The sequence below is a fragment of the Glandiceps talaboti genome, chromosome 19 (genome assembly GCF_964340395.1).
Source record: "Glandiceps talaboti chromosome 19, keGlaTala1.1, whole genome shotgun sequence".
Lineage (NCBI taxonomy): Eukaryota > Metazoa > Hemichordata > Enteropneusta > Spengelidae > Glandiceps > Glandiceps talaboti.
Genome location: NC_135567.1, coordinates 3,815,314 through 3,840,262, shown reverse-complemented (window position 1 = coordinate 3,840,262; position 24,949 = coordinate 3,815,314). Strand labels below are relative to the sequence as shown.

Sequence of the window (24,949 nt, the reverse complement as noted above, 5' to 3'; positions counted from 1 at the left end):
CAACATACATATAAACATTCCACTACCAGACACATATACATATGGCAAATCAGTCAAACGACGAAGAAACACTGATACATGGAAAAATCAATTTGGTGAAGAACTAATACAACTATGTAAATTAAACCATCTACAAATACTCAATGGACGGACATCAGGAGATTGGTCAGGTCAACTCACATGCTATGGTTATCATGGTGCAAGTACAGTGGACTACACATTAGTAAATGAAGAACTACTAAAGTATATCATCCATTTCAAAGTTGAGAAACTTCATCCATCAAGTGACCATTGTCCTATCAAAACTATCGTCAAAATACCAAAATACCGACAAACTACTGATACCAATGTAAACCTAAAACCTGCACATCAAAGCTACCAATGGAATGCAATGAATAAAGAAATATACAAACTATACATGAAGACAAAGGAAAGCGAGGATATTGTGACCACATTTACAAAAAATAATACAAATAACACAAGTAATGAAATGGCAATGAAATTCCAAGAGATGATACATCAAATAGCAAACATATGTTCCATAAAGAGGAAATCAAAGAAGAAGACACAACGAAGGAAAATGAATTACACAGATAGACAGTGCAACCTGAAGAAACAAGAACTGAAAACGATTGCAAATATGCTACAAAGAAACCCAACAGATGGTACACTTAGAATAATGTACTACACCAAGAAAAAAGACTTCAGGAAATATGTAAAACGAATGCAGAAAGACAAACAACAAAAAATACTATCACAAATAGAGCTTGCAGATGAAAATGAACATGTACAAGATTTCTGGCAGAAGATAAATTCTATCACAAATACCAAAGAAAACAACAAATTGAAAGAAATCCCGCACACTATATGGACTAAACACTTCCAACAAATTGGCAAAAATAACACTACCACACCGGATAGAATACAAGAAATAGAAACACAACTAATACAATTAGAAAATGAAATGGAAAACAATCATGAATTAAATAAACCAATAACACTATCAGAAGTGGTACAAGTGACAAGATCAATAAAAAATAATAAAGCAAGTGGACCAGACGGCATTCCAGGAGAACTAGTAAAATACAGCAACATCAAAGTTAAACAAGCACTGACACAAGTATACAACAATGTACTAGATACAGGAATCTATCCAAAAATATGGAATACCAGCGTTGTAACCCCAGTACACAAGAAAGGAGACAGGACAGACACAAACAACTACAGAGGTATTTCAGTTGGTAATGTGATAGCTAAATTATTTAGTATGATCATTAACAATAGAATATCAAACTATCTGGAAAGAAATAACATCATCCACCCAAACCAAGCAGGTTTCCGACGCAAACATAGAACTATCGACCATATTCTTACACTGCACACTATTATAAAGAAATACCATTCAAGAAATAAGAAAATCTACTGTTGCTTTGTAGACCTCAAAAAGTGTTTTGATACAATTTGGAGGAAAGCACTACTCTATAAATTACTATGTAACAACATCAACGGAAATGTATACAACATAATGAAAAACATGTACACAAATATGAACTTCATCGTGAAATTAACTGACGTGATAACAGAAAAGTTCCAAATTGATAATGGAGTTAAACAAGGCTGTCCACTAAGCCCGACATTGTTTAATATCTTTGTAAACGATTTCACTACCGGACTCGCAAACATTGAAACAAATGCACCAAAGCTTAATAACAAAACAATCAACAGCCTGTTGTATGCAGATGATATTGCATTGATGTCAACATCCTATGAAGGAATACAGAATGCACTGGACTACCTTCATCGATACACAACAGACTGGCGATTGCAAGTAAACACAAACAAAACACAAATAATGGTATTTAGAAAATCAGGATGCAAACAAGATACAAGACAATTCAAATGTGGCTTGGAAGAAATAAAAACTACAGAACAATACACATATCTCGGTGTAACATTCAAGACAAATGGCTCTATGAGCTCCACAGCAACCAGATTGTCAGACAAAGCCAGCAAAGCTGCAAGAATCCAGTCACAGATATATTCGACAAAGATAAACAGTACTAAGATAAAGGAAAAACTCATGAATACAACACAGCTACCTATCCTGACATATGCTGGCGAAATATGGGGTGTTCTCCAAAATCAAACAACTTGGGACAAAACAGAGACAGAAAAATTCCATCTACGTTTTTGTCGCCAAATATTAAATGTCAGCAACAGAGTGAGCAAAATAGGATGCAGAATGGAACTTGGGAGAGAACCACTGATTAGTAGAATATACTACTCAGCAATAAACTATTACAAATACCTCAAGACATTAGACAATAACAACTTAGCCTATTATGCAATGAATGACATGGAGAACAATGATTACACAGGTTCATGGCTAACTACCTTTGAACACAATATACAATTATATAACAGCAAGAATATCAACAATTTAACAAAACAAGAACTATACAACTCAATTAGACAATATTATATCAATCAATGGAATGAAAATAACAAAAGGGAAAACTCTAAGTTACGTACATACAACAACTTCAAAAATTCCCTGGAACAAGAAGAATACATTAAAGTAATGAACAATAAACAACACATCAAAACAATAGCCAAATTTAGATTAAGTTGCCATCAACTTGCCATTGAGAAGGGTAGATATACAAAACCAAAAACACCAGTAGAAGACAGACTATGTACACATTGTAAAGAAATAGAAGATGAAAGACATCATCTAATTCATTGTAAATTATATACAAAACAAAGAGAAAAAATGTTTAGTATTATCACTACCCTCAACTCAAACTTTATAAACTTAGATAGAGGAGAGCAATTTAGATATATACTACAATCAAAACATAAGGATATTATAACCGCTCTCTACATATACCTGGATGATACATGTAGTCAATAGACACACACTAGAACTACTGTATACTTTAATATTTATATTTCATAGATCATTATTAACTTTATTTTGTTTAAATACCAAATTAGAAATGTAAAATTTTCTAAACGGCTAAAATAAAGTGTTATCTTATCTTATCTTATCTTATCTTATCTAGGGATGTAAGGATGAAGAAATATTAAGCATACAATGATTCCATGAGTGATATGCAAATTAGGTGTAAAAATGTTCATTTTTGATCAAAAAGTTATATCTAAAAGTACTTGGTCAATGAGTCTAAAACTTGGTGAGGTGTTTCTGAAAGTGTTATTCTGCGGATTTTCCTCAAAATATTTTCACAAAATTGGCCCTAAAACCATGACTACGCACTTAGCAACAACCAAATGGCAGTATATTTTGGTCAAATAACAACATCATCTGGTAGGCAAGTGAGTAAACATTCAAAAAATGTATGCAAATTCCCTAGCAACCATGACCACGCCCATAGCAACAACCAATGGTGGTGTATTTCACAGAGAACAGGGTTCTTAGACAAATGAATAAACATTCAAAAAATGTATGCAAATGTGCCTAGCAACAAGACCACACCCATAGCAACAGCCAAATGATCACATATATTGCAAAGATTACAACAGGGATTAATAGACAATTGAGTTAACATTCAAAATTGACTTTTTAGAGTTAAAAAGGTGTTCAGCTTGTTTTCGGTTTTACAAATGGGGGGGGGGGGGTGTCAGTGACCTTTTAGTTGGCCCAATGGACAAATGTATGTATTTGTAAGTTTTGGAATCCCAGATTTATTGTATCATATTGGATGTGCCCAGATCATATTCATTGTTAAATGTATTTATCGGGGCTGGACTAGATTAGTTGCTTGACAACTATTTTCATTTCCCCTGTCCCGTTAGTTATTTATATAAGTATTTATCTGGTAAATGTGTTTGTAATGAGTATTATAAACTTATTATCATAATATTATCAGCTTACATTCTTCAATTTGTAGTCACTCTCATACCATTATGTGCAATACAAATATCGTCGTTGCAGTGGAGGGGTATCATATTGACACAGAATACCTCTCGTAAAACTAGATAATCATTGTTATGTTTCTTGTGACTGACTGACTGAATGTATGTATGTATGTATGTATGTATGTATGTATGTATGTATGTATGTATGTATGTATGTATGTACTGTATGTATGTGTGTGTGTATGTATGTATGTATGTATGTATGTATGTATGTATGTATGTATGTATGTATGTATGTATGTGTGTGTGTGTGTGTGTGTGTTTGTGTGTATGTATGTATGTATGTATGTATGTATGTATGTATGTGTGTGTGTATGTATGTATGTATGTTTGTATGTATGTATGTATGTATGTATGTATGTATGTATGTGTGTGTGTGTGTGTTTGTGTGTATGTATGTATGTATGTATGTATGTATGTATGTATGTATGTATGTATGTATGTATGTATTGTGGATACTGATAGAATATTGTCAAATGATGTCAAAAATTGTACTTCAAACCATGTAAGGTAACTCTTGTTTTAAGCCACTTTTAGGACCTTGGCATCCTGACTAATTAGCCCCTTCAGCTTTGCTGTTGGAGACTTATTATAGTTACAGTATCAATAAACATACTCTTCAAGTTGAACACCACATGGTGAAAGTATGCAAGGATAATGTCATCTTACGATAATTCAAAATATATCAAGTAAAACCTTTATTTATTGAGAACTTAATCAGAAATGTTTGTATTATTGTATTCATAATTATGCTTCAAATGAGTACTTGTGTCACCAAGGTAGCACATCCCTTTTATGGAATGAAGTTGGCCATCCCCTAAAGAAAGCATGCCTATATTGGGTTCTTCAATAATACAAAACCTCTGTACTCAGCAAATGTCAGTTTCTACATTTCATATTTTTTTCAAAGTAAATTGCTTCTAATGATGAAGTCAATTGTTGACAAAATCACAAGTTTACGCTATGTACCGGTACCCCTGTTTATATTTGTAAGTTACAGATATTAAAATAGACTTTGTGAATATATTCATAGCAACCAGATATTTATTTCCCCTGATGTTGTAAATGTAATTTTGTTAAGATATGACTCATACAGTATTTGTAGTTGATATGATATAATCATATCTGATGTATGGATAATGAACCAATATGGTAGCCTAGGTATAGACTATGTAGAGAATAGTAGACACATTCACTTGTACAGAGGATAGTGTGTGTGTGTGTGTGTGTGTATTTGTCTGTATGTATATTTGTCTGTATGTATGTATGTACACATGTATGTATGTATGTATGTATGTATGTATGTATGTATGTATGTATGTATGTATGTACATTTGTATGTATGTATGTATGTATGTATGTATGTATGTATGTATGTATGTATGTATGTATGTACAATCATGTATGTATGTATGTATGTATGTATGTATGTATGTATGTATGTATGTATGTATGTGTGTATGTATGCGTGCGTGCATGCATGCATATGTATGTATGTATGCTATGTATGTATGTATGTATGTATGTATGTATGTATATGTATGTATATGTATGTATGTATGTATGTATGTATGTATGTATGTATGTATGTATGTATGTATAATTGTGTCTGTCAGTCTGTCTGTCTGCATGTTAACTTTAGGGGTAAACTGTGACAACAAATAAAACAGACGAGATCTATTTTCCTTTCAAATTAATAACCATTTATTCAACATTCTTGGTAACTATGGTAACTATAAAGTAGAAATTTCAGAGTGTTGTTACCTTTGTATTAAAGTAAACTATAATGTGGAATTAAAAGTATCAAATTAAAAAAAAAATATGGAAAAATAAAATATCCTCTTCAAAATAATGCAATGAATGGTTCACTCCATAACCAAGTTATCTCCTGAAATTGTCTCCCATATAATTTTATTTATTATTGACATACATTGTATTGCCAGTGTACAGTACAGTATCATTGAACTTTTGTAAAATAGGTTGAATTCTTTCCAGTCATTTATGATCACTAAAAGGTACTTCACCGTCGTTGTTCATTTTATTGTCAATTTCGCCTGGTAAAATGTGAGTTCTAAGCATATTTGTTCTAGCGAGGTGGATTTTTGACTGAGCTGAAGTCAATTTACGTCATTTTTTCCAGGATATGAAAATTATAATAGTACTCATAGTACTTGATCAGTCTCAACCCTTGTGGGTTATTTCCAGATGTGACCATTTCGGGGGGGTGGGGGTGGGGTGTTTGTTCGTTGGTTTGTTGTCGTTTACTCATGTATGTATCTACTCATTTGTCGTTTTATTTTGTTTATTTGTTTACCTGTTTGTTTGTTTGTTTGTTTGTTTGTTTGTTTGTTTGTTTACTTGTTTTGGTTATTTCTTTGTTTACTTGTTTATTTGTTTGTTTGTGTGTTTGTTTTTACTTGTTTGTGTTTTGTTTATTTGTTTGTTTGATTACTTGTTTGTTTATATTTGTAAACAAAACTAACTGAGCCTGAGCTCCCTGTGGACAGACAGACACACAGACAGACAGACAGATAGACACAAACACACTGTTCAACCTTATTTGGTACACTAGTCACATACCCATACTGTACTGTAATTTCAATAATTAATTGGTGATTTATTAAAACTAATTCAAGGCTATCAAATGCAATCATAGATAATCCTGTCTACAGTTTACATTTCAATAAATACGCAATAATTCAATTTGTAAAAAATAATACATTCATTGGCTGGTTAGTTTTAATAATTAATGAAAGTGTCTGATATAAACAAAGTATGTATTGTTCCACCTAATGTATGATATCATTCATGTACTAAAAATAATATGGTATTTGTATCCAGAATAAATACCCTACCACTCCCTCAAGTTAAAATTAATAACCCCCTCCCCCAAGTTAAGATTAATAACCCCTTCTGATCACAGGCTAATCAAATACCTATGAAATATTAAAACATTTTATTTGAACTAAAATTACATGGACGGTCACTTAGTGAAGTTAGACAGTCAGCTGTTTACTATATATGTATAGACAAAACATGTAAAGTTGTGTACGAAACATACAACTGATAAGGTCAAAGGTCAAATGAGATAATAGGTCAAAGGTCAAATAGACATGCATACTGGCTTTTTGTTAGTTATTATACACAGAATAATTTTTCTATTCCCTTGGGAAGTGATGAAAAGTATAGGTGACCTGTAAAATTGGTCGCTGGCCCCCAAACAGGTATTGATAGTTTGTAAAGCCATCTACTAGCCATTCAGGAGAACATGTTGGCACTGTCTTGTATTCATCATAGTATCTATGCAGGGGGTTGTCAACCTATGTAACCTATATACAGCAGGGTATGAATTAAGATGAGTGATGTGAGACATGGCAGGAATGGTTGGTTGGTTGGTTGGTCAGGTGGAAAACATCATAAGACATACGGTTGCTATAATTGACATACACTCGCCAACGAATATATTGCCATGGTAAAATATATGGAAAACTCTGCCAGTTTTGTGACATTTCCCCATTTTTGTTACCATGGTTTCCAGACAGTCAAGTAATGTAGCGAAAAGATAACCAAATCTCTATGCAGCAAATGTGCATAAACAAGATGGGGGACATCTGGTAAAATTTACATAGAGTTGCATACTAGTATTGTGTACATAAATTTTTATGGAAACCCCAGTAATTGAGGTCTTAATATAGTAAAATTTCATAGAGTTGCATATCGCTAGTATCATGTGCATTCATTTTGCTGGAAAATAGGGGCCTTAATCGAGTAAAGTTATGATATCTTGAAATAAATAATGGAACCCCCAATAAAATGCCTGGGTATATATCAGTAGTTCTTTAGAAAAACACTTCTTGAGGTGTAGTTTATCATGTCATTCTGTTAGTACTACTACTACTACTACTACTGGATTGTTTCATTTCATTCTCACTGTCTCAGTCTTACACAGATAGATTTGTAATATATGCATTGTGTAGTACAGGATGTACATGAGGATGAGGCCAAATAAAAATAATTGTTTGGTTCCGGTTACCCCCGCCCCCCCCCACCCACCCACCCAGGTATTTTATCAAAATAAATACTTTTACAGTACAAATTACATGTAATAAATACAAATAACGTCAAATTTTAAATACATAGTTTTTTCTATGTGAACATCAACCAAACTATATAATAATAATGAGACTTGGGAAACATTTCAAGTAATTTTACACATATTATTGATATAATACATTGCAATATTATAACAGGAGGATTAATACATAATGTGTCTTTTAATTATAGGACAGGAAGACAAGTCTACATTATGGAGCTGAGAACGGGCATTTGGATATCTGTAAATTGTTGCTGGAAGCTGGGGCCCAAGTAAATGCTGCTAATGACGTAAGTTGATTTTAGATGACTAATATCTTATTTATCTACTCTGTGACATATACACACATCCCAATGTGAGGTCAATTGATTTTTTCAGAGAATATTTTTACAATAATTTAACTTGATATCAGGTAAGTACCGGCATATTTTCATAAAAAAATCAGCTCCCCTTACAAAAAGATTTTATAGATATTTTGTAGAAAACTATAGAAATTCTATAGAGTTATATTTTGACATGTTTTTGTAACAGACTAGAGATGTGATTAGCCTAGGGGATTACCCTTGTTTATTCAAAGTTAATTTACAACTAATTCAAGCAATATGAACAGACATAAAAGAAAGTTCAGAAACACACAACTCACAACCATTGCATTGGTGACTCACTTCTACTAGGTCTGTTTGTGTGTTTGGATGATACTTCTTTTCAATAAAGCTTACAATTTGATATTAAGGCTGCTTTCACAAAAACTTGTTGGGGGATATTTTAGGGGTGGGGACAGGGATTAATAGACAAATGAATAAATATTCTAAAGATGTATGCAAATGTACCTAGCAACAGCTTTTGTGAACAATGGTTTCACAGATTAATATTTTAGAGATCAACATCAAATTAGGGTGCATGATATTTTAGGGGGATGGGAGATATATACAACCACACAATCTTTTGAAAGGATAGCAGAAATATACACTCAACTTGGTCTCTCATGTAATTTCTGCAATGCTGCCAAATATTTCACACTCTGTCAGTATGGTCATGATATCATCCCAAAACGTGGCCAAGGGATGATATTCTGACCTACCTCTGAATAAAGAAGTATACAAAACAGCATTTTGTATAATTTTATTTTGTTGTATAAAACAGTTTACAGTATGAAACAATTAAATAACCACTTTGCAATTTGTGATGTCAATATTTTACATACAGCCGAAGGTGCCATCCTTATATGCAGTCCTGTGAAGGGGGGCTATTAGAGTGGATTCCATCCGTCCGGCAGTCTGTACATGTATTCATCCCTCCCTTCATCCGTCTGTCTGTCCATCAATCCTATTGACCGTGCATCTGTAATATGTTATTTCTCAGAGATGACATGTCCAATTTCTTTCAAACCTGCCAAAAATATGACAGGTCATATGGTACATACACACATCACTTTATTTGCAACATATGCAAATTTGATTGAATGGCAACCATATTAGTAGTTTAAAATCAATATTTATGACATAACTAAAAACTATCATACATAGAGACTCCATTCAAGTGTCTACCCCTTTTATTATCAGGTACAAGCTTTCTTTTAAGATATTGACCTTTCACCTTGATAACCTTCAAGGTCAATTATCAAAATTCAGCCATTTATTGCCTATTACACAACTATCACTTTGTCATATTTATTTGTTGCCAGTTTCTTTTAAATCAAGTCCATCGTTAATATAGCAGAAGACAAATATACACAAGGATAATTTTTATAGTGCTCATATAACTTTTTAATGAATGGTGGCCATATTTTGAGTAATAAATCAATATATTAAGTTGCATAACGTAAAAACTTCAATACAAAGAACATCCATTCAAGTGTGTAAGCCCATATAATCACTTGCAAGTTCTGTTGAAAGAAAGTGACCTTTGACCCTGACCTGTTAGTTGAATTATCAAAATCAAACTGTGTTTTGCATAGAGTCTGTAGCATGTATGTTTAAAAATAATGTAATGTAGAACAAGAGAAGCAGAGAAATGAAGTGTGCATGCATTACTTTTGGTGTTTATGTAACTTTTAATGAATATACATGGACAATCATGATTTACTGCAAAAGTCAAAAGCTTTAATATGTGGAGACTTCATTCAACTTTAAGAGTTTATCCCTACATTACAATGTAGTTGGTGTAAACTTACTTTTCAGATCTCGACTTTTGACCATGAATTTTAATTTCCCATTCAATTACCAAAATCCAGTCATTTCCTTTATGTGACTGACACACTCTTTAGTATCACTTTGTTGTCACTAATTTGTTTTAAACCATTTCTACATTCAATCACAGAGGTAAATATTTGTTGCAACTAATTCCTGTTAAAACATGTCTCCATTCCGTGTCATAGGGGATGGGAGGGTACCTAATCAGTAATACATATTAACAAATACCTAAACTGTATCTATTACACAATACACGATTGTTTCTCGCTTTTATTACCCCTAGCATTTATTACCCCTAGCATGGATCTATAGCGACACAACGGCCCTTTATACTTCCTCAACTCCCTGGGGAGCATACATTTCATTACAGCCTTTATAAGTGCACAGGTTTAAAGCATTCAAACTGCAACCTCTATCCTACCAGGTCCCCAATTAGACAGCTGGGTTGATTGAAGCACATGCACGGTTCAAATCTTGCCCAAGGACTTTAGCCACTCAGAAACAAACAGCAGCGATGGGGCTCAAACCTGCAACCTGCAGATTCAAAGCCAGTCACTTCTGTAAGACCAAATTCTCTCCTCACAACTGACAATTTATTTACTATATGCCATACAGTTGTCAGCAGCAAACATGAGGGGAACTAACTGTACATTTGCTTTAGGTAAATCCTGATGTCAAAAAGTGTTGTGAGGGAACATGTTGATGACACATCATTAATAACATGTAGAGGTAGTGAGTGAGGATACACAATTTACACTAAGTATTGTTTTGTGGACAACTTTTAGAATTGTGAACTGAATGTCATCAGTTATATGTTCTGACAAAGACATTCATCAAAATTGTACAATGTCTTAAGTTACAATAGAAACCAGTTAACCTAAAACAGAACAATGTGTGGTTCAACACAAAATCTTACTATGCTACAAATTTATCATCTAGGATGTCAACATTTATACTAGAATTACTACATTTCATCATCTACAATGTAGAGAACCAAAATGTTATCAACATTGCTACATGTTTTTTTGCATAGGTTACCAATGTCTTAGATTGTCAATATACATGGAGTAACAATATATACTTAGTTGGTGATGATCTGCTTAAATACTGGTATCTCATAGAAAGAAATGTACCACAAGTAGTAATGTTGGTAGGATTTTTGCTGTGACTGACAGTAAAATGTAGCAATATGAATATTATTTTTGTCGACAGAATACTGTGTTTCAGGACAACTGGATTCCATTGTATATAGTTTTAAAAAGTGAAATTTATTTATATAAACATGGCGTCAAATGCACTGATGGAACAAGTTAAATTAGGAAGCCTTCAGTAATTAAAGGGGGGGGGTATAGCCAGGGGGAATTAGGAGGAGGAGGAATGGGGGGGGGGGTCAACCTTTACAAATCAATTGTTGGAGAAAGACCATATTTTAGAAAATGGGATAGGGGAGGGTCACATTTTACTTTGACTAACTATGTTGTGTAGTTTAGCATTATTTTGTGATTTTGGCATCCTATCACTCCACATCATATGCAAACTACTTGTGAAATAACCTGTAGGTTGGCATTTAGTGACCACTCAAAAATTAAATTAATATTATTTTGATTGTAGACACTGTACTTTACATTGTTATAAGCTATGGTTATGAAATGATCAAAACAAGTTCACTTTTACTATATCATCCGTGTAACCATGGTAATGAACAGTCCAGTGTTGCCATAAATTAATGGTTTAGGTGTTGGGTTTGGTATCATAATATCAGACCATGTCATCAAATCACTGCTGACATTGACAACCATATGACATATAGTAAATGAATTGTCAGTTGTGAGGAGAGGAGTGGGTCTTACAGAAGTAAAATGGGAACAGTTTGGTATATAGAAATCTATAGTTGTAGATACCAATGGTATCATGGTTAAAACAATATATTGATTCTATAAGTCAAAAAAGAGGTAATACAGACAACTCATAATAAAGATTTTTTGAAAGACTGATTTCCTTGATATTTGATGGGACATTACATAGGGCATGTAGATGTTCAAATGAAAATGATTGCATCAGAGATGTGTGGTTTGGGTCAAAAATCTATAATACCAAAACTACTGAGCAGATTAACCTGCAATGTGATAGGAGTAAGATTAGGGGTGTTAATTTAAGAATTGCTGATGAAGTGATGGTCCTATCAGTGATATGCAAATTAGGTCTGGTGGGAACGTACTTAGGAGTGTTTAGATTTAGAAGTACTGATGATATGCTGATTTTATCAGTGATATGCAAATTAGAGCATAAAAATGTGTCTTTTGTGGGTGGAGCAGGGGAGGGTAATGTCTGCCACCCTGAAGGAATAAGTGTCCAGACTCATTTGTCAGTGATGCCGTCTGCTATCACAAAATATCATAACCTCCCTAAACTGAATGATTGGCACATAGTCATATGGTGTGATACAATAAAACTCAATGATTCCTGTGTGCAATTATTTCTGATAAACAGGGGTTAGCTGAGTTTAAAGACTGTTTGTTTTACACATATCAATACTATAATATTAGTAATACTACAAGTGGCAATGCAATTGACAAGTTATTTTTATATATTTTTCTATCAAGGTTATATTCTAGATTTTTTATGTAATGATTTCAAAACCTCACCCCTACATATTATCAGCAAACAGAACAGCACAAGTCTGTATTTTTGCCATTTACACAGCTTTTCTAGTCCATTCACAGGGAAAACGTAGCCTCAGATTGTTATCCACATTTGCTAATCATGTTGTCATAATTACAATTTGAATACATGCTAAGATATAGATATTCTTAGAAGCCAAAAGATCAATGTCAGTTTAATGAACGACCTTTAATTCAATAAGTTTAACTTTGGCTAACTTCAATAAACAATATTTTCCCCCAAATAATGATGAAACAATTTTGTATGTTCCTACAATCTCAACATGACTTCTATGCGACTTGTCTTTAATTTCCAATATTTTCAGAAATTACAAAACTTAACATCAGACCAAAGTTTTTCACTGCTAGTCGCAATCGTTTATGACATCCCATATCAAGTGTACAAATGCACTAGTTACATTTATTTTAATTAGTATCCCAGTGAGGTACGCTATCTCTAAATGTAATAAGTCTGTAAATAGTGTTGTCAGTGTGAAGTAAAATGTTCAATTGTCATGAAACACCAGTTATTAAACACATATGTAATAAGACATGGATATCTCACTTACAGTTATTGATAATTACAGTTGGGACAATCTCATTACACTGTTAGCTGTGACAACATTGTTTACAAATGGACTACAGTTAGAAGGTCCACATGCTAACCTTACAATTAAAGTGGTGTTATTTTACACTTGATATGGATGATATTAATAATTAGATCCCATTGTATATAGTATTAAAAGGCAAAACTAATTGAAAGGAAATTTGTGGAGTCAAACCCACTGATAGTCTGGATGCCAAATTATGGTTTCAAACCCTAACCACAGTCTGGTCAAAGTCCCTCAATCAGCACACATTCCTGTGTTCCCTCATACAGCATTCATATAAACAGGATTATGTTGTTGCGTCCCCCACGATTTACTTTAAACATACCTGCGGTGGAGTCCTGGTTGGACATTGGACATTGTAAAAACAGTACCAAATTAATATTTAATGAGCAGTGATGACACCCCTTTATTACTAGTTGTATGTGCTGTTCATGTTTTACTCACAATGAGGTTGAGCCATAATTAACATCTTTCGTCAGAGCCTTCACTATACTGTGAGTGAAGGTATAAATCATAAAGATACTGTATAGGAACTAGACTAAGCCACTGATGAAACAAGTTAAATTAGAACAGTCCAGTATATGGTATATTCAACGTGTTGTGTTGTTAGGATGTAGGTATTAGTATTATCTGTCAATACAGGGATACGATATCTTTCATGTAGTCCTAGTCAACACTTTTAGATCACACTCTGTCAGAGACAAACCTTTCAACAATTGTGTCTGTTGTGATTTATTATTATAGTCCTTTTTATTAAGTCTTTCATCCAAAGTTTTGGTTAATTTAACAAACACCTACAGGTAGATTCTCCATCGTGATTAATACACATTGATGATACTGACACCACAGGTCTTGCCTTCTCCTTTTGACATCCTATCTGAGCCAACCTCTTCCCAACAATTTATATCTTCCTTTGAATTCAATACTCTTTGTTACTTCTCTACTAACTGAAATAAAGAGAATGATTGATCGAAAATTAAAACAATCTGCTCAAGTGCTAAAGAACACTCATTAAAATTTTTAGCATAACTGAACTGATAAGGTTCAATAGTGCTATTTAAGTGTCTGCCTGCCTGTCTGTCTGTCTGTCTGTCTGTCTGTCTGTCTCTGTCTCTCTGAGTGTGTGTCTGTGTGTGTGTTTGTGTGTGTGTATGTGTAAACAACTTAAAGTCAAAAACTACTGAACTGATTGCCATGATATTTGGTGAGTCCATTACCTTGGGTTTCTAGTTGGGAAATTGTTCAGGTCAAAATGATCTCATCACTGCTGTGATTTGGGTAAAAAATGTGATTTTTGTGAAAAAACTTAAACTCAAAAACTACTAGGCAGATAGGTCTAAAATTTGGTGGGAACATTCTTAAAGGTGGTTACATTAAGAATTCTTCACATGATGATTCCATCAATAATATGCAAATTAGGGCTAAAAATGTCTTTTTTCTAGCAGATTAAGCTTAAATTTCAAGGGAATGTAGGGATCTGCATGTGCAGAAATCTCAAGCACCATCATGGTGATCTCATTAGTGATCTGCAAATTAGAAAGAGGGGGAAGGGGACTCCGAACACCATCAATGTTAAATACGTGTATGACATTGCAGTACTGCTGCAGAGAACACTGCAAGCACTCATACAAATACTCTGAGTATACCACACTTGTACTCACATGTCATGGGGTTCTATCATAATCCTTAGCAACATACCTTGCTTAAATCTGCACTAGCTGCAACAGAGTCAATTTTTAGCACAACTGAACTGATAAGGTTCAGTAGTGCTATAGGCATGGCAAAGTATCTGTCTGTCTGTCTGTCTGTCTGTCTGTCTGTCTGACTGTCTGTCTGTCTGTCTGTCTGTGTGTGTGTGTGTGTGTCTGTCTGTCTGTCTGTCTGTCTGTCTGTCTGTCTGGGTGTTTGTGTGTGTGGATGTAAACAATTTAAAGTCAAAAACTGCTTGACCAATTGCCATGATATTTGGTGGGTCCATTACCTTGGGTGTCTAGTTGGGAAATTGTTCAAGTCAAACTGATCGTACCACTAGTTTTTGATTTGGGTCAACAAATCAGATTTTTGGTAAAAAAACATAAACTCCAAAGCTACAGTGCAGATCGGTCTGAAATTTGGTTGGAATGTTGTTAAAGGTGTTTAGATTAAGAATTGTTAACGACATGATGATCCCATCAGTGATATGCAAATTAGGCATGAAACTGTGTCTTTTTGATCAAAAATCTATAATTCATAAACAACAGCAGATTGTCAAAAATCTATCATTCTAAAATACCTAGCAGATTGGGCTGAAATTTAATGGGGAGGCATCTGGTAATGTGTAGATGAAAGTGTATTCACAACATGATAATCCCATTAGCAATATGCAAATTAGGTCTAAAAATGTCAATTTTGCTCAAAAGCTTACATCTTGAAACTACTTGGTGAATGGGGTTGAAACATGTTGGGGATGTTTCTATGTGTTATTCTGCAGTTATTGTTGAAAACATTTTTAAACATTTGGCCCTAGCAACCATAACCACGCCCTTAGCAAAAGTGAAATAACGATGCATATTACAAAGATAACAACAGGGATGGTAGGTAAACAAATGCAGATTCAAAAAATTTATGCAAATATGCCTAGCAACTAGACCACGTCCATAGAAACGGCTAAATACAGTTGTGCTACAATGCCATTGCTGCTATTTTTGACACCCCGAAGTATAATGAATCATGTGTATGTACGTAAACATCTGTGTGTACATATATGTATAAGTTTGCACAGAATAAAATACAATTACAGTATTTGATGGTCTAGACCATATATCAGCACCGCCAACGTTATTATAGCATACAGATTTGATTACCCACAAATTAACAAGTGCAATCTCATTTGATAAGTTATTCAACAGATTTATACATATATATTGTTGATTGTTTTGATTAGAAAAAATAGAGCTAGTGTAGTTTTAATGTCAATAATCAGGAATTATATGAAGATTTGTTTGTGATCTGATGTTCATAATGATTGCTGAAAAACACTTTGTACATAACATAACTAATCCTGTATGGATGAGAAATTGGTATTTTGTTAGTATTTGTTAAAAAAAATGTACCATCTTTTTAGCAAATCTTGTTTAGCATAACTGAGCTTCTTAGGTTCAGTAGTGCTACAGGCATGGCAAAGTGTGTGTGTGTGTGTGTGTGTGTGTGTGTGTGTTACTGGGCAGATTGGTGTCCAATTTGATGGGAACATTCGTAGTGTTGTTTAAACTAAGAATTGTTCATAACATGATGAGCTCATCAGTGATGTGATAATAAGGTCTAAAATGTGTATTTTTTTATCAAAAATCTTTAATTCCAAAACGGCTGAGGATATTGGGCTGAAATTGATTGGAACATTTTTCAGTGTGTTTATATTAAGAATTGGTCAAAACATGATGATCCCATCAATGATGTGAAAATTAGGTCTAAAAATGTCGATTTTGGTGAAAACTTACAAATGTATCTTGAAACTGAAATTGCAAGGTGAATGAGTTGAAACTTAGTGGAGATGTTTCTGGAAATGTTATTCTTCAGTTATGGTTGAAAACATTATGAGGAAATTTACCCTAGCAACCATGACCATGCCCTTAGAAACAGTGAAATGATGCATACTGCAAAGATAACAACAGGGATTGGTAGGTAAGTGAATGCAGATTCAAATATGTATGCAGATATATCTAGCAAAAAGACCATGCCCGGCCCATAGCAACAACTAAATAATGGTTTATATTGGAAAGATGAAAAGTTGGAAGGGCTGAGGCAAGTTAATAAAGGTTCCAAAAATGTATGCAAAAATGCCTAGCAACAAGACCACCCCCATAGCAGCTAAATACAGTTGTGCTACAACACCATTGGCGCTATTTTCTAAAAAATGTAAAATACACAGACCAAGTCTATTTCTGCAGAACACTGAAAAAATTGTAAACAGAGTAATTGTAGTACATTGTACATACAGGAAAGTGAATTGTAAACAGAGTAATTGTAGTACATTGTACATACAGGAAAGTGAATTGTAAACAGAGTAATTGTAGTACATTGTACATACAGGAAAGTGAATTGTAAACAGAGTAATTGTAGTACACTGCACATACAGGAAAGTGAATTGTAAACAGAGTAATTGTAGTACATTGTACATACAAGAAGTGAATTGTAAACAGAGTAATTGTAGTACACTGTACATACAGGAAAGTGAATTGTAAACAGAGTAATTGTAGTACATTGTACATACAGGAAAGTGAATTGTAAACAGAGTAATTGTAGTACACTGTACATACAGGAAAGTGAATTGTAAACAGAGTAATTGTAGTACATTGTACATACAGAAAGTGAATTGTAAACAGAGTAATTGTAGTACATTGTACATACAGGAAAGTGAATTGTAAACAGAGTAATTGTAGTACATTGTACATACAGGAAAGTGAATTGTAAACAGAGTAATTGTAGTACATTGTACATACAGGAAAGTGAATTGTAAACAGAGTAATTGTAGTACACTGTACATACAGGAAAGTGAATTGTAAACAGAGTAATTGTAGTACACTGTACATACAGGAAAGTGAATTGTAAACAGAGTAATTGTAGTACACTGCACATACAGGAAAGTGAATTGTAAACAGAGTAATTGTAGTACATTGTACATACAGGAAAGTGAATTGTAAACAGAGTAATTGTAGTACACTGCACATACAGGAAAGTGAATTGTAAACAGAGTAATTGCAGTACACTGTACAGACAGGAAAGTGAATTGTAAACAGAGTAATTGTAGTACATTGTACATACAGGAAAGTGAATTGTAAACAGAGTAATTGTAGTACACTGTACATACAGGAAAGTGAATTGTAAACAGAGTAATTGTAGTACACTGCACATACAGGAAAGTGAATTGTAAACAGAGTAATTGTAGTACACTGTACATACAGGAAAGTGAATTGTAAACAGAGTAATTGTAGTACATTGTACATACAGGAAAGTGAATTGTAAACAGAGTAATTGTAGTACACTGTACATACAGGAAAGTGAATTGTAAACAGAGTAATTGTAGTACATTGTACATACAGGAAAGTGAATTGTAAACAGAGTAATTGTAGTACACTGCACATACAGGAAAGTGAATTTTAAACAGAGTAATTGTAGTACATTGTACATACAAGAAAGTGAATTGTAAACAGAGTAATTGTAGTACACTGCACATACAGGAAAGTGAATTGTAAACAGAGTAATTGTAGTACATTGTACATACAAGAAAGTGAATTGTAAACAGAGTAATTGTAGTACATTGTACATACAGGAAAGTGAATTGTAAACAGAGTAATTGTAGTACACTGTACATACAGGAAAGTGAATTTTAAACAGAGTAATTGTAGTACATTGTACATACAAGAAAGTGAATTGTAAACAGAGTAATTGTAGTACACTGTACATACAGGAAAGTGAATTGTAAACAGAGTAATTGTAGTACATTGTACATACAAGAAAGTGAATTGTAAACAGAGTAATTGTAGTACACTGTACATACAGGAAAGTGAATTGTAAACAGAGTAATTGTAGTACATTGTACATACAGGAAAGTGAATTGTAAACAGAGTAATTGTAGTACATTGTACATACAGGAAAGTGAATTGTAAACAGAGTAATTGTAGTACATTGTACATACAGGAAAGTGAATTGTAAACAGAGTAATTGTAGTACATTGTACATACAGGAAAGTGAATTGTAAACAGAGTAATTGTAGTACACTGCACATACAGGAAAGTGAATTGTAAACAGAGTAATTGTAGTACATTGTACATACAAGAAAGTGAATTGTAAACAGAGTAATTGTAGTACACTGTACATACAGGAAAGTGAATTGTAAACGGAGTAATTGTAGTACATTGTACATACAAGAAAGTGAATTGTAAACAGAGTAATTGTAGTACACTGTACATACAGGAAAGTGAATTGTAAACAGAGTAATTGTAGTACACTGCACATACAGGAAAGTGAATTGTAAACAGAGTAATTGTAGTACATTGTACATACAAGAAAGTGAATTGTAAACAGAGTAATTGTAGTACACTGCACATACAGGAAAGTGAATTGTAAACAGAGTAATTGTAGTACATTGTACATACAAGAAAGTGAATTGTAAACAGAGTAATTGTAGTACATTGTACATACAGGAAAGTGAATTGTAAACAGAGTAATTGTAGTACATTGTACATACAGGAAAGTGAATTGTAAACAGAGTAATTGTAGTACATTGTACATACAGGAAAGTGAATATGCATGTTTTTTAGGGTTTCTTAGCATTTCTACTATAGTGCGATTGAAACACGTGATTTCAGGCGGTGTATTTAAAATGAAAAATATGGTTTTATCACTTAGTATTTAATATGCAATCAGATTCCAGAGTTCTACACAAATTGTTGCCGATTTCAAGAATTGTCATGTGCTTGGCATTTTTAGGGGAATAAGTCCACAACCTCCAGTTTTCAATATTATAGTAATATTTAGTATTTATGCAAGCAGATTCTAGAGTTCTACTCATAAGTAATTTCTATTAACTGCCTTACTTAAAAATCAAATCCCATGTTTATCACACTTTGTTGTTTGTATTTGTCTTTATTGTCATCACAATTTCAGTCTAATGTCTGAAATAAAATGTGTGTGTATATAACAGTGACTGTGTTTGAGTTAAGTCATTTTTAACATAAGTACACCACCCGAAATCACTTTATAAGCACACTTTTGGTAATAATACAATAAAAAGTGATAAAATCAAAGCATGCTTTATTTGGTCGAATTCAACATTTTTTGAACATCTGCTGTCTATTTATCCGTTATACAATAAAAGTGATAAAAACCATATTTTAAGTGTACTCCCAAAATCTGGATTTTTTTAATCTCTATTCATAGGCAATGACAGTTTACCGGGGGGGGGGGATAGGTCCGGGGCATTTGTCCTATGGGGGCATTTGTGTGGGGGCATTTGTCCTAGAACTGTGTAGAACACAATATAGCACATAGAGACAACAACAGGTATAGGTAAGTAAGTGAATACGGATTCAAAAATACGTATGCAAATATGCCTACCAACAGGACCACGCCCATATCAATGGCTGAATGGTGGTTTTTATTGCAAATATTAAAACTGGAAAGGGTAGGCAAATTAATCAATATTCAAAAATGTATGCAAATGTGCCTAGCAACAAGGCCACAGCGACACCAACAGCCAACTATTAGTTGTGCTACAATGCCATTGGCGGTATTTTTATTTTTCGAAATGCTTGAGAAGATAAATAAATTAAACAAGTTTAACATTGTTATTTTTCTAATACTATTCACTGTCAAATCTAAAGTAACACATTTATATTTAAATGATTGCAGTGATGCATTTTTCACTTCTATTGGTATATAATGGAGTATTAAATGATCTCAGGAGAACTGTTTATGTGATTTATTACTATTGTACTAGACATGTATCACAAGACAGATATGCTTAAGAACAGTCACCACCACAAACACAATGGACAATATATTGGAGACCTGCTTTCAGACATGCATGCATGACTGTGCATTGTCCATGACATCCCTTCCTACAATCACAACATCACAAAATGTTGAGTATTCTTAAGTTGCATAGTCTTTCCAGTAGGATGGTGGTTATATTACATGGCCACTTCTGGATTTCATTGGTGACTTGTGTGATGTAGCAACTATTGGTTTAGGTGATAATGACGTTGCTTCCTTGACATCAGGTCGGTTGGACCGTTCAGAATTACTCCTTGTAGACAGTGGTGGTTTGATGATATTGGGAGTATGAGATGTCGTGTTTGTCTCCCAAGTCTTTAGAATCTGCTGGTTCCATTATTTTCTTGTGGTGTGGTCTGCTATGTCGATAAGTTGTGTTGGATGACTCAACTTCTTAAGATCTTTCATCCAAACGCTAATATGCATCACTGTATAGCTAAGGCCGTGGACATGATTGCTAGAACCAATTGTGTCAAAATGTTTTCAACAACACCTGCAGAATAACACCTCCAGAAACCATCCCTACTAAATTTTAACTCCATTCACCATGCAGTTTAAAGATACAAAATTTTATTAGCACAACTGAACTAGGTTAATTGGTGCTAGAGTCATCGAGAAATGCGTGTGTATGTATGTGTGTGCGTGCGCACGTGCGCCTCGCACGCTCGCGTGTGTGTGTGTATGTGTGTGTAAATGATTTAAAGTAAAAAACCGCCAGACTGATTTGTTTGGTATTTGGCGGGGACATTACTTGTTGTGTCTAGATGGAAAATTGTTCAAATGAAAATGATTGCATCAGAGATGTGCATTTTAAGTGAAAAAATGTGATTTTTAGTCCAAAGACTTAAACTCCAAAACTACTGGGCAGCTTGGCCTGAAATTTGGTGGGAACGTTATGTAGTGGGTGTAAATTTAGATTTGTTCATGACATGATGATCCCATCAGTGATATGCAAATTAAGGTTAGTCAAAAGTCTATAATTCCAAAAGTACTTCGGTTGATTTCGCTGAAATAGGATGTTTCTGGGGATGTACAGATCAGGTGATATTAATTACAATCATGATGATCTCTTTAGAAATGTGGAAATTAGGGCTAAAAAAACTTGTTTTTTTAGTTGAAATGCCAGTCAGGCAAAAAGAGTATACATAGATTATTGTTTTATTGATCCAATTAAACTATTAAAATTTTGTATGGGTTACTTAACACAATGTAACAATTGTGTGTGAATGGTACTAGAATTAATCTCTCCTTGATGTTGCTTGGAAACCGTGCCTACCTAACTTGAACACTGAACTACACTTTGGTTCAATGTAAAATGCCTGTCTGTCTGTCTGTCTGTCTGTCTGTCTGTCTGTTTGTATGTCTGTCTTGTAGATGATGCAGTGATTTTGGTATTGAACTTTACCTCTCAAACTACTAGAGATGAAATTTGGTTATGATTCTGAAAGTGTTACTGTTAATCTGCAAATTGTGAATGTATCATACTTAATATGTCATTGGCCCTAGCAACCATGACCACACCCTAAGCAACAGTCAAATGATAGGTTCCTTGACAATTATAACAAGGATGAGTAGGCAAGTGAATATACATTATTGTAGAATATGTAAATGCCCTTAGCAACAAGACCACGCCCATAGCAACGGGTAAGCAATGACGTATAATGCCAAAATAACACTGGTGATGGGAAGGTAAATGAGCATTGCGAAATTGTATGCCGAGAAACAAGATAGTGCCCATAGTAACATTTAAATGATGTTGTATATAGCAGGTATAACATTAACACCATGGATGGGAAGGCATGGGAATAAATCTTCAAAGAATGTATGTCTAGCAAGAAGACCATTACAGAAAATTAAACTGTATCATCAACAGTTGTGCTATGTACAACGTCATTGGCACTTTATAAAAATGGTTAGACCTAATTTGCATATCACTAATGGAATCAGCATGTTGTGAATGCAGCTTCATCTACACCTCTCCAGCGGCAGCCCCATGAAATTCCTGCCCAATCTGCTAGGTATTTTAGAATGATAGATTTTAGACAAAAAACTCGTTTTTAGACGTAATTTCAGGTGCAGCAAATGAGTCATTTTTAGTCCCCGCCGGACGAAGTTCAGGACGGGGACTTATGGATTGATTTTTTTCAAACTTGATACAAGGGCAACATTCTATGGCATACATATGCACGTCAATTTGTTTTATGATATGATCCAATATGGCCGCCTAGCAGTCATTTTGTTTGCATTTTGTTTGCTTGGACAGTTCTCATTCAAAGTTGGTATTAGGACAGTGTTTTATGACATACATGTGCATATCCATATTCATCGTGTCATGATCCAATATGGCTGCTTAGCAGCCATTTTATTTGCGAATTTTCCATGTCCAAAGCCATAACTCAGACATGCTTGAACAGATCTCATTCAAAGTGGGTATTAGGACAGTGTTCTATGACATACATGTGCATATACATTGTTGTCGTGATACGATCCAATATGGCCACCTAGCAGCCATTTTATTTGCAAATTTTCCATGTCCAAAGCCATAACTCAGACAGGCTCTAACAGATCTCATTCAAAGTTAGTATTAGGACAGTGTTCTATGACATACATGTGCATATCCATTTTCGTTGTGATACGATCCAATATGGCTGCCTGGCAGCCATTTTATTTGCAAATTTTCCATGTCCAAAGCCATAACTCAGACATGCTTGAACAGCCCCCCCCCCCCCCATACCCGACCCATCCTTTATTGTTGAATGGTTTATTCCATCAGGTCATCTTGAAGAGTAGGCATGTCCCATGTCCAACGAGGAGACACAACATGAGTTGGCATGTTCCATGTCCAACGAGCAGACACGACATATCTAAGTCTGTTTAGGTTCACAAGTGTTGTTGCATGATCAGAGTAGTGATATCAAGAAAATGACAATATAAAGTGCCAGTTCCTTAAAACACAATCATAGTGAGGACTATGTCATTCTCAATGACTTGTTCTGAAATTATTTCAGAAAGTTAAAACATAGCTAATAAACACTTTTTACGTTTGATTCAAGATTGGAGAGGAAAGTGAAAGCTGTTCGTATCAGCCCTCCCACTGCGATATTACACAACTTGTCCTCCCAACAGATGTCCCTGCATGCCCACTGCCCGCTCCCCACAATTTTCACCAAGGTTTCCTTTCTCTCCGCTGCCCTCTACCAGACATATGGCATCTGTCCACTATTCATTGAAGCCCCAATGTTAAATTTACTCAGGATGCTGTTTGATATACTCATAGCAAATAGTATCTCCTTCTACATGTAATATATACGTAATGACAGTTGTCAGTTGACATATTAGATTGTGCTGCAATCTCAATGCACTGCCTCACCAGTTTCGATGACATACGTGGTCAAACATAAATTATTATATTACACATTTAATTTGCCTCTTGTGAATATTGTAAAAAAAATAGTAAATTTGTCCACTGCCTTCCCCTTTCCCCATATCTTACAGCTGAAATATATGTTGCCCGCTGAAATACTGGGCCATTTTTCCCCTCCCTCTGGCCAAGCTTGGAAATTGCCTGCACATTGAAGAATCGTTTATAAACAGCTATTTGCATGAACAGCTTCATTGGCTACACCTGTAATTTGCATATCACTAATGAGATAATCATGTACTAGGAATGTTACCATCAAATTTCAACCCAATCTGCTCAATAAATGTGAATCTGTTTTAATGGCATAGGAAAATGTCAGTTCAGTATTTCCATTTAACTTAATAGTAAACTAAAGTATAGGCTAGTAAAATACCATGAAAATCAAGCATTGGTCAACATTTTGGACTAAACTCAATGATATCAAGGCCTGGTGCAATGTAATATCAACAGTCTTATTAAAAAATGACAGAGCAAAAATGTGAGGAACAAAATTAAATACA

General features: G+C 34.1%; 1 protein-coding gene across 1 annotated transcript in view; it reads left to right on the top strand.

Annotated features, from left to right (window-relative positions):
* Positions 1–24,949, top strand: part of LOC144450368 (uncharacterized) — a 67,273-nt gene that overhangs the window by 21,745 nt on the left and 20,579 nt on the right. Inside the window, exon 3 of the mRNA XM_078140972.1 lies at positions 8,224–8,322. Coding sequence (XP_077997098.1) covers positions 8,224–8,322 — 99 coding nt within the window. The remainder of the gene's footprint in view (positions 1–8,223; positions 8,323–24,949) is intronic.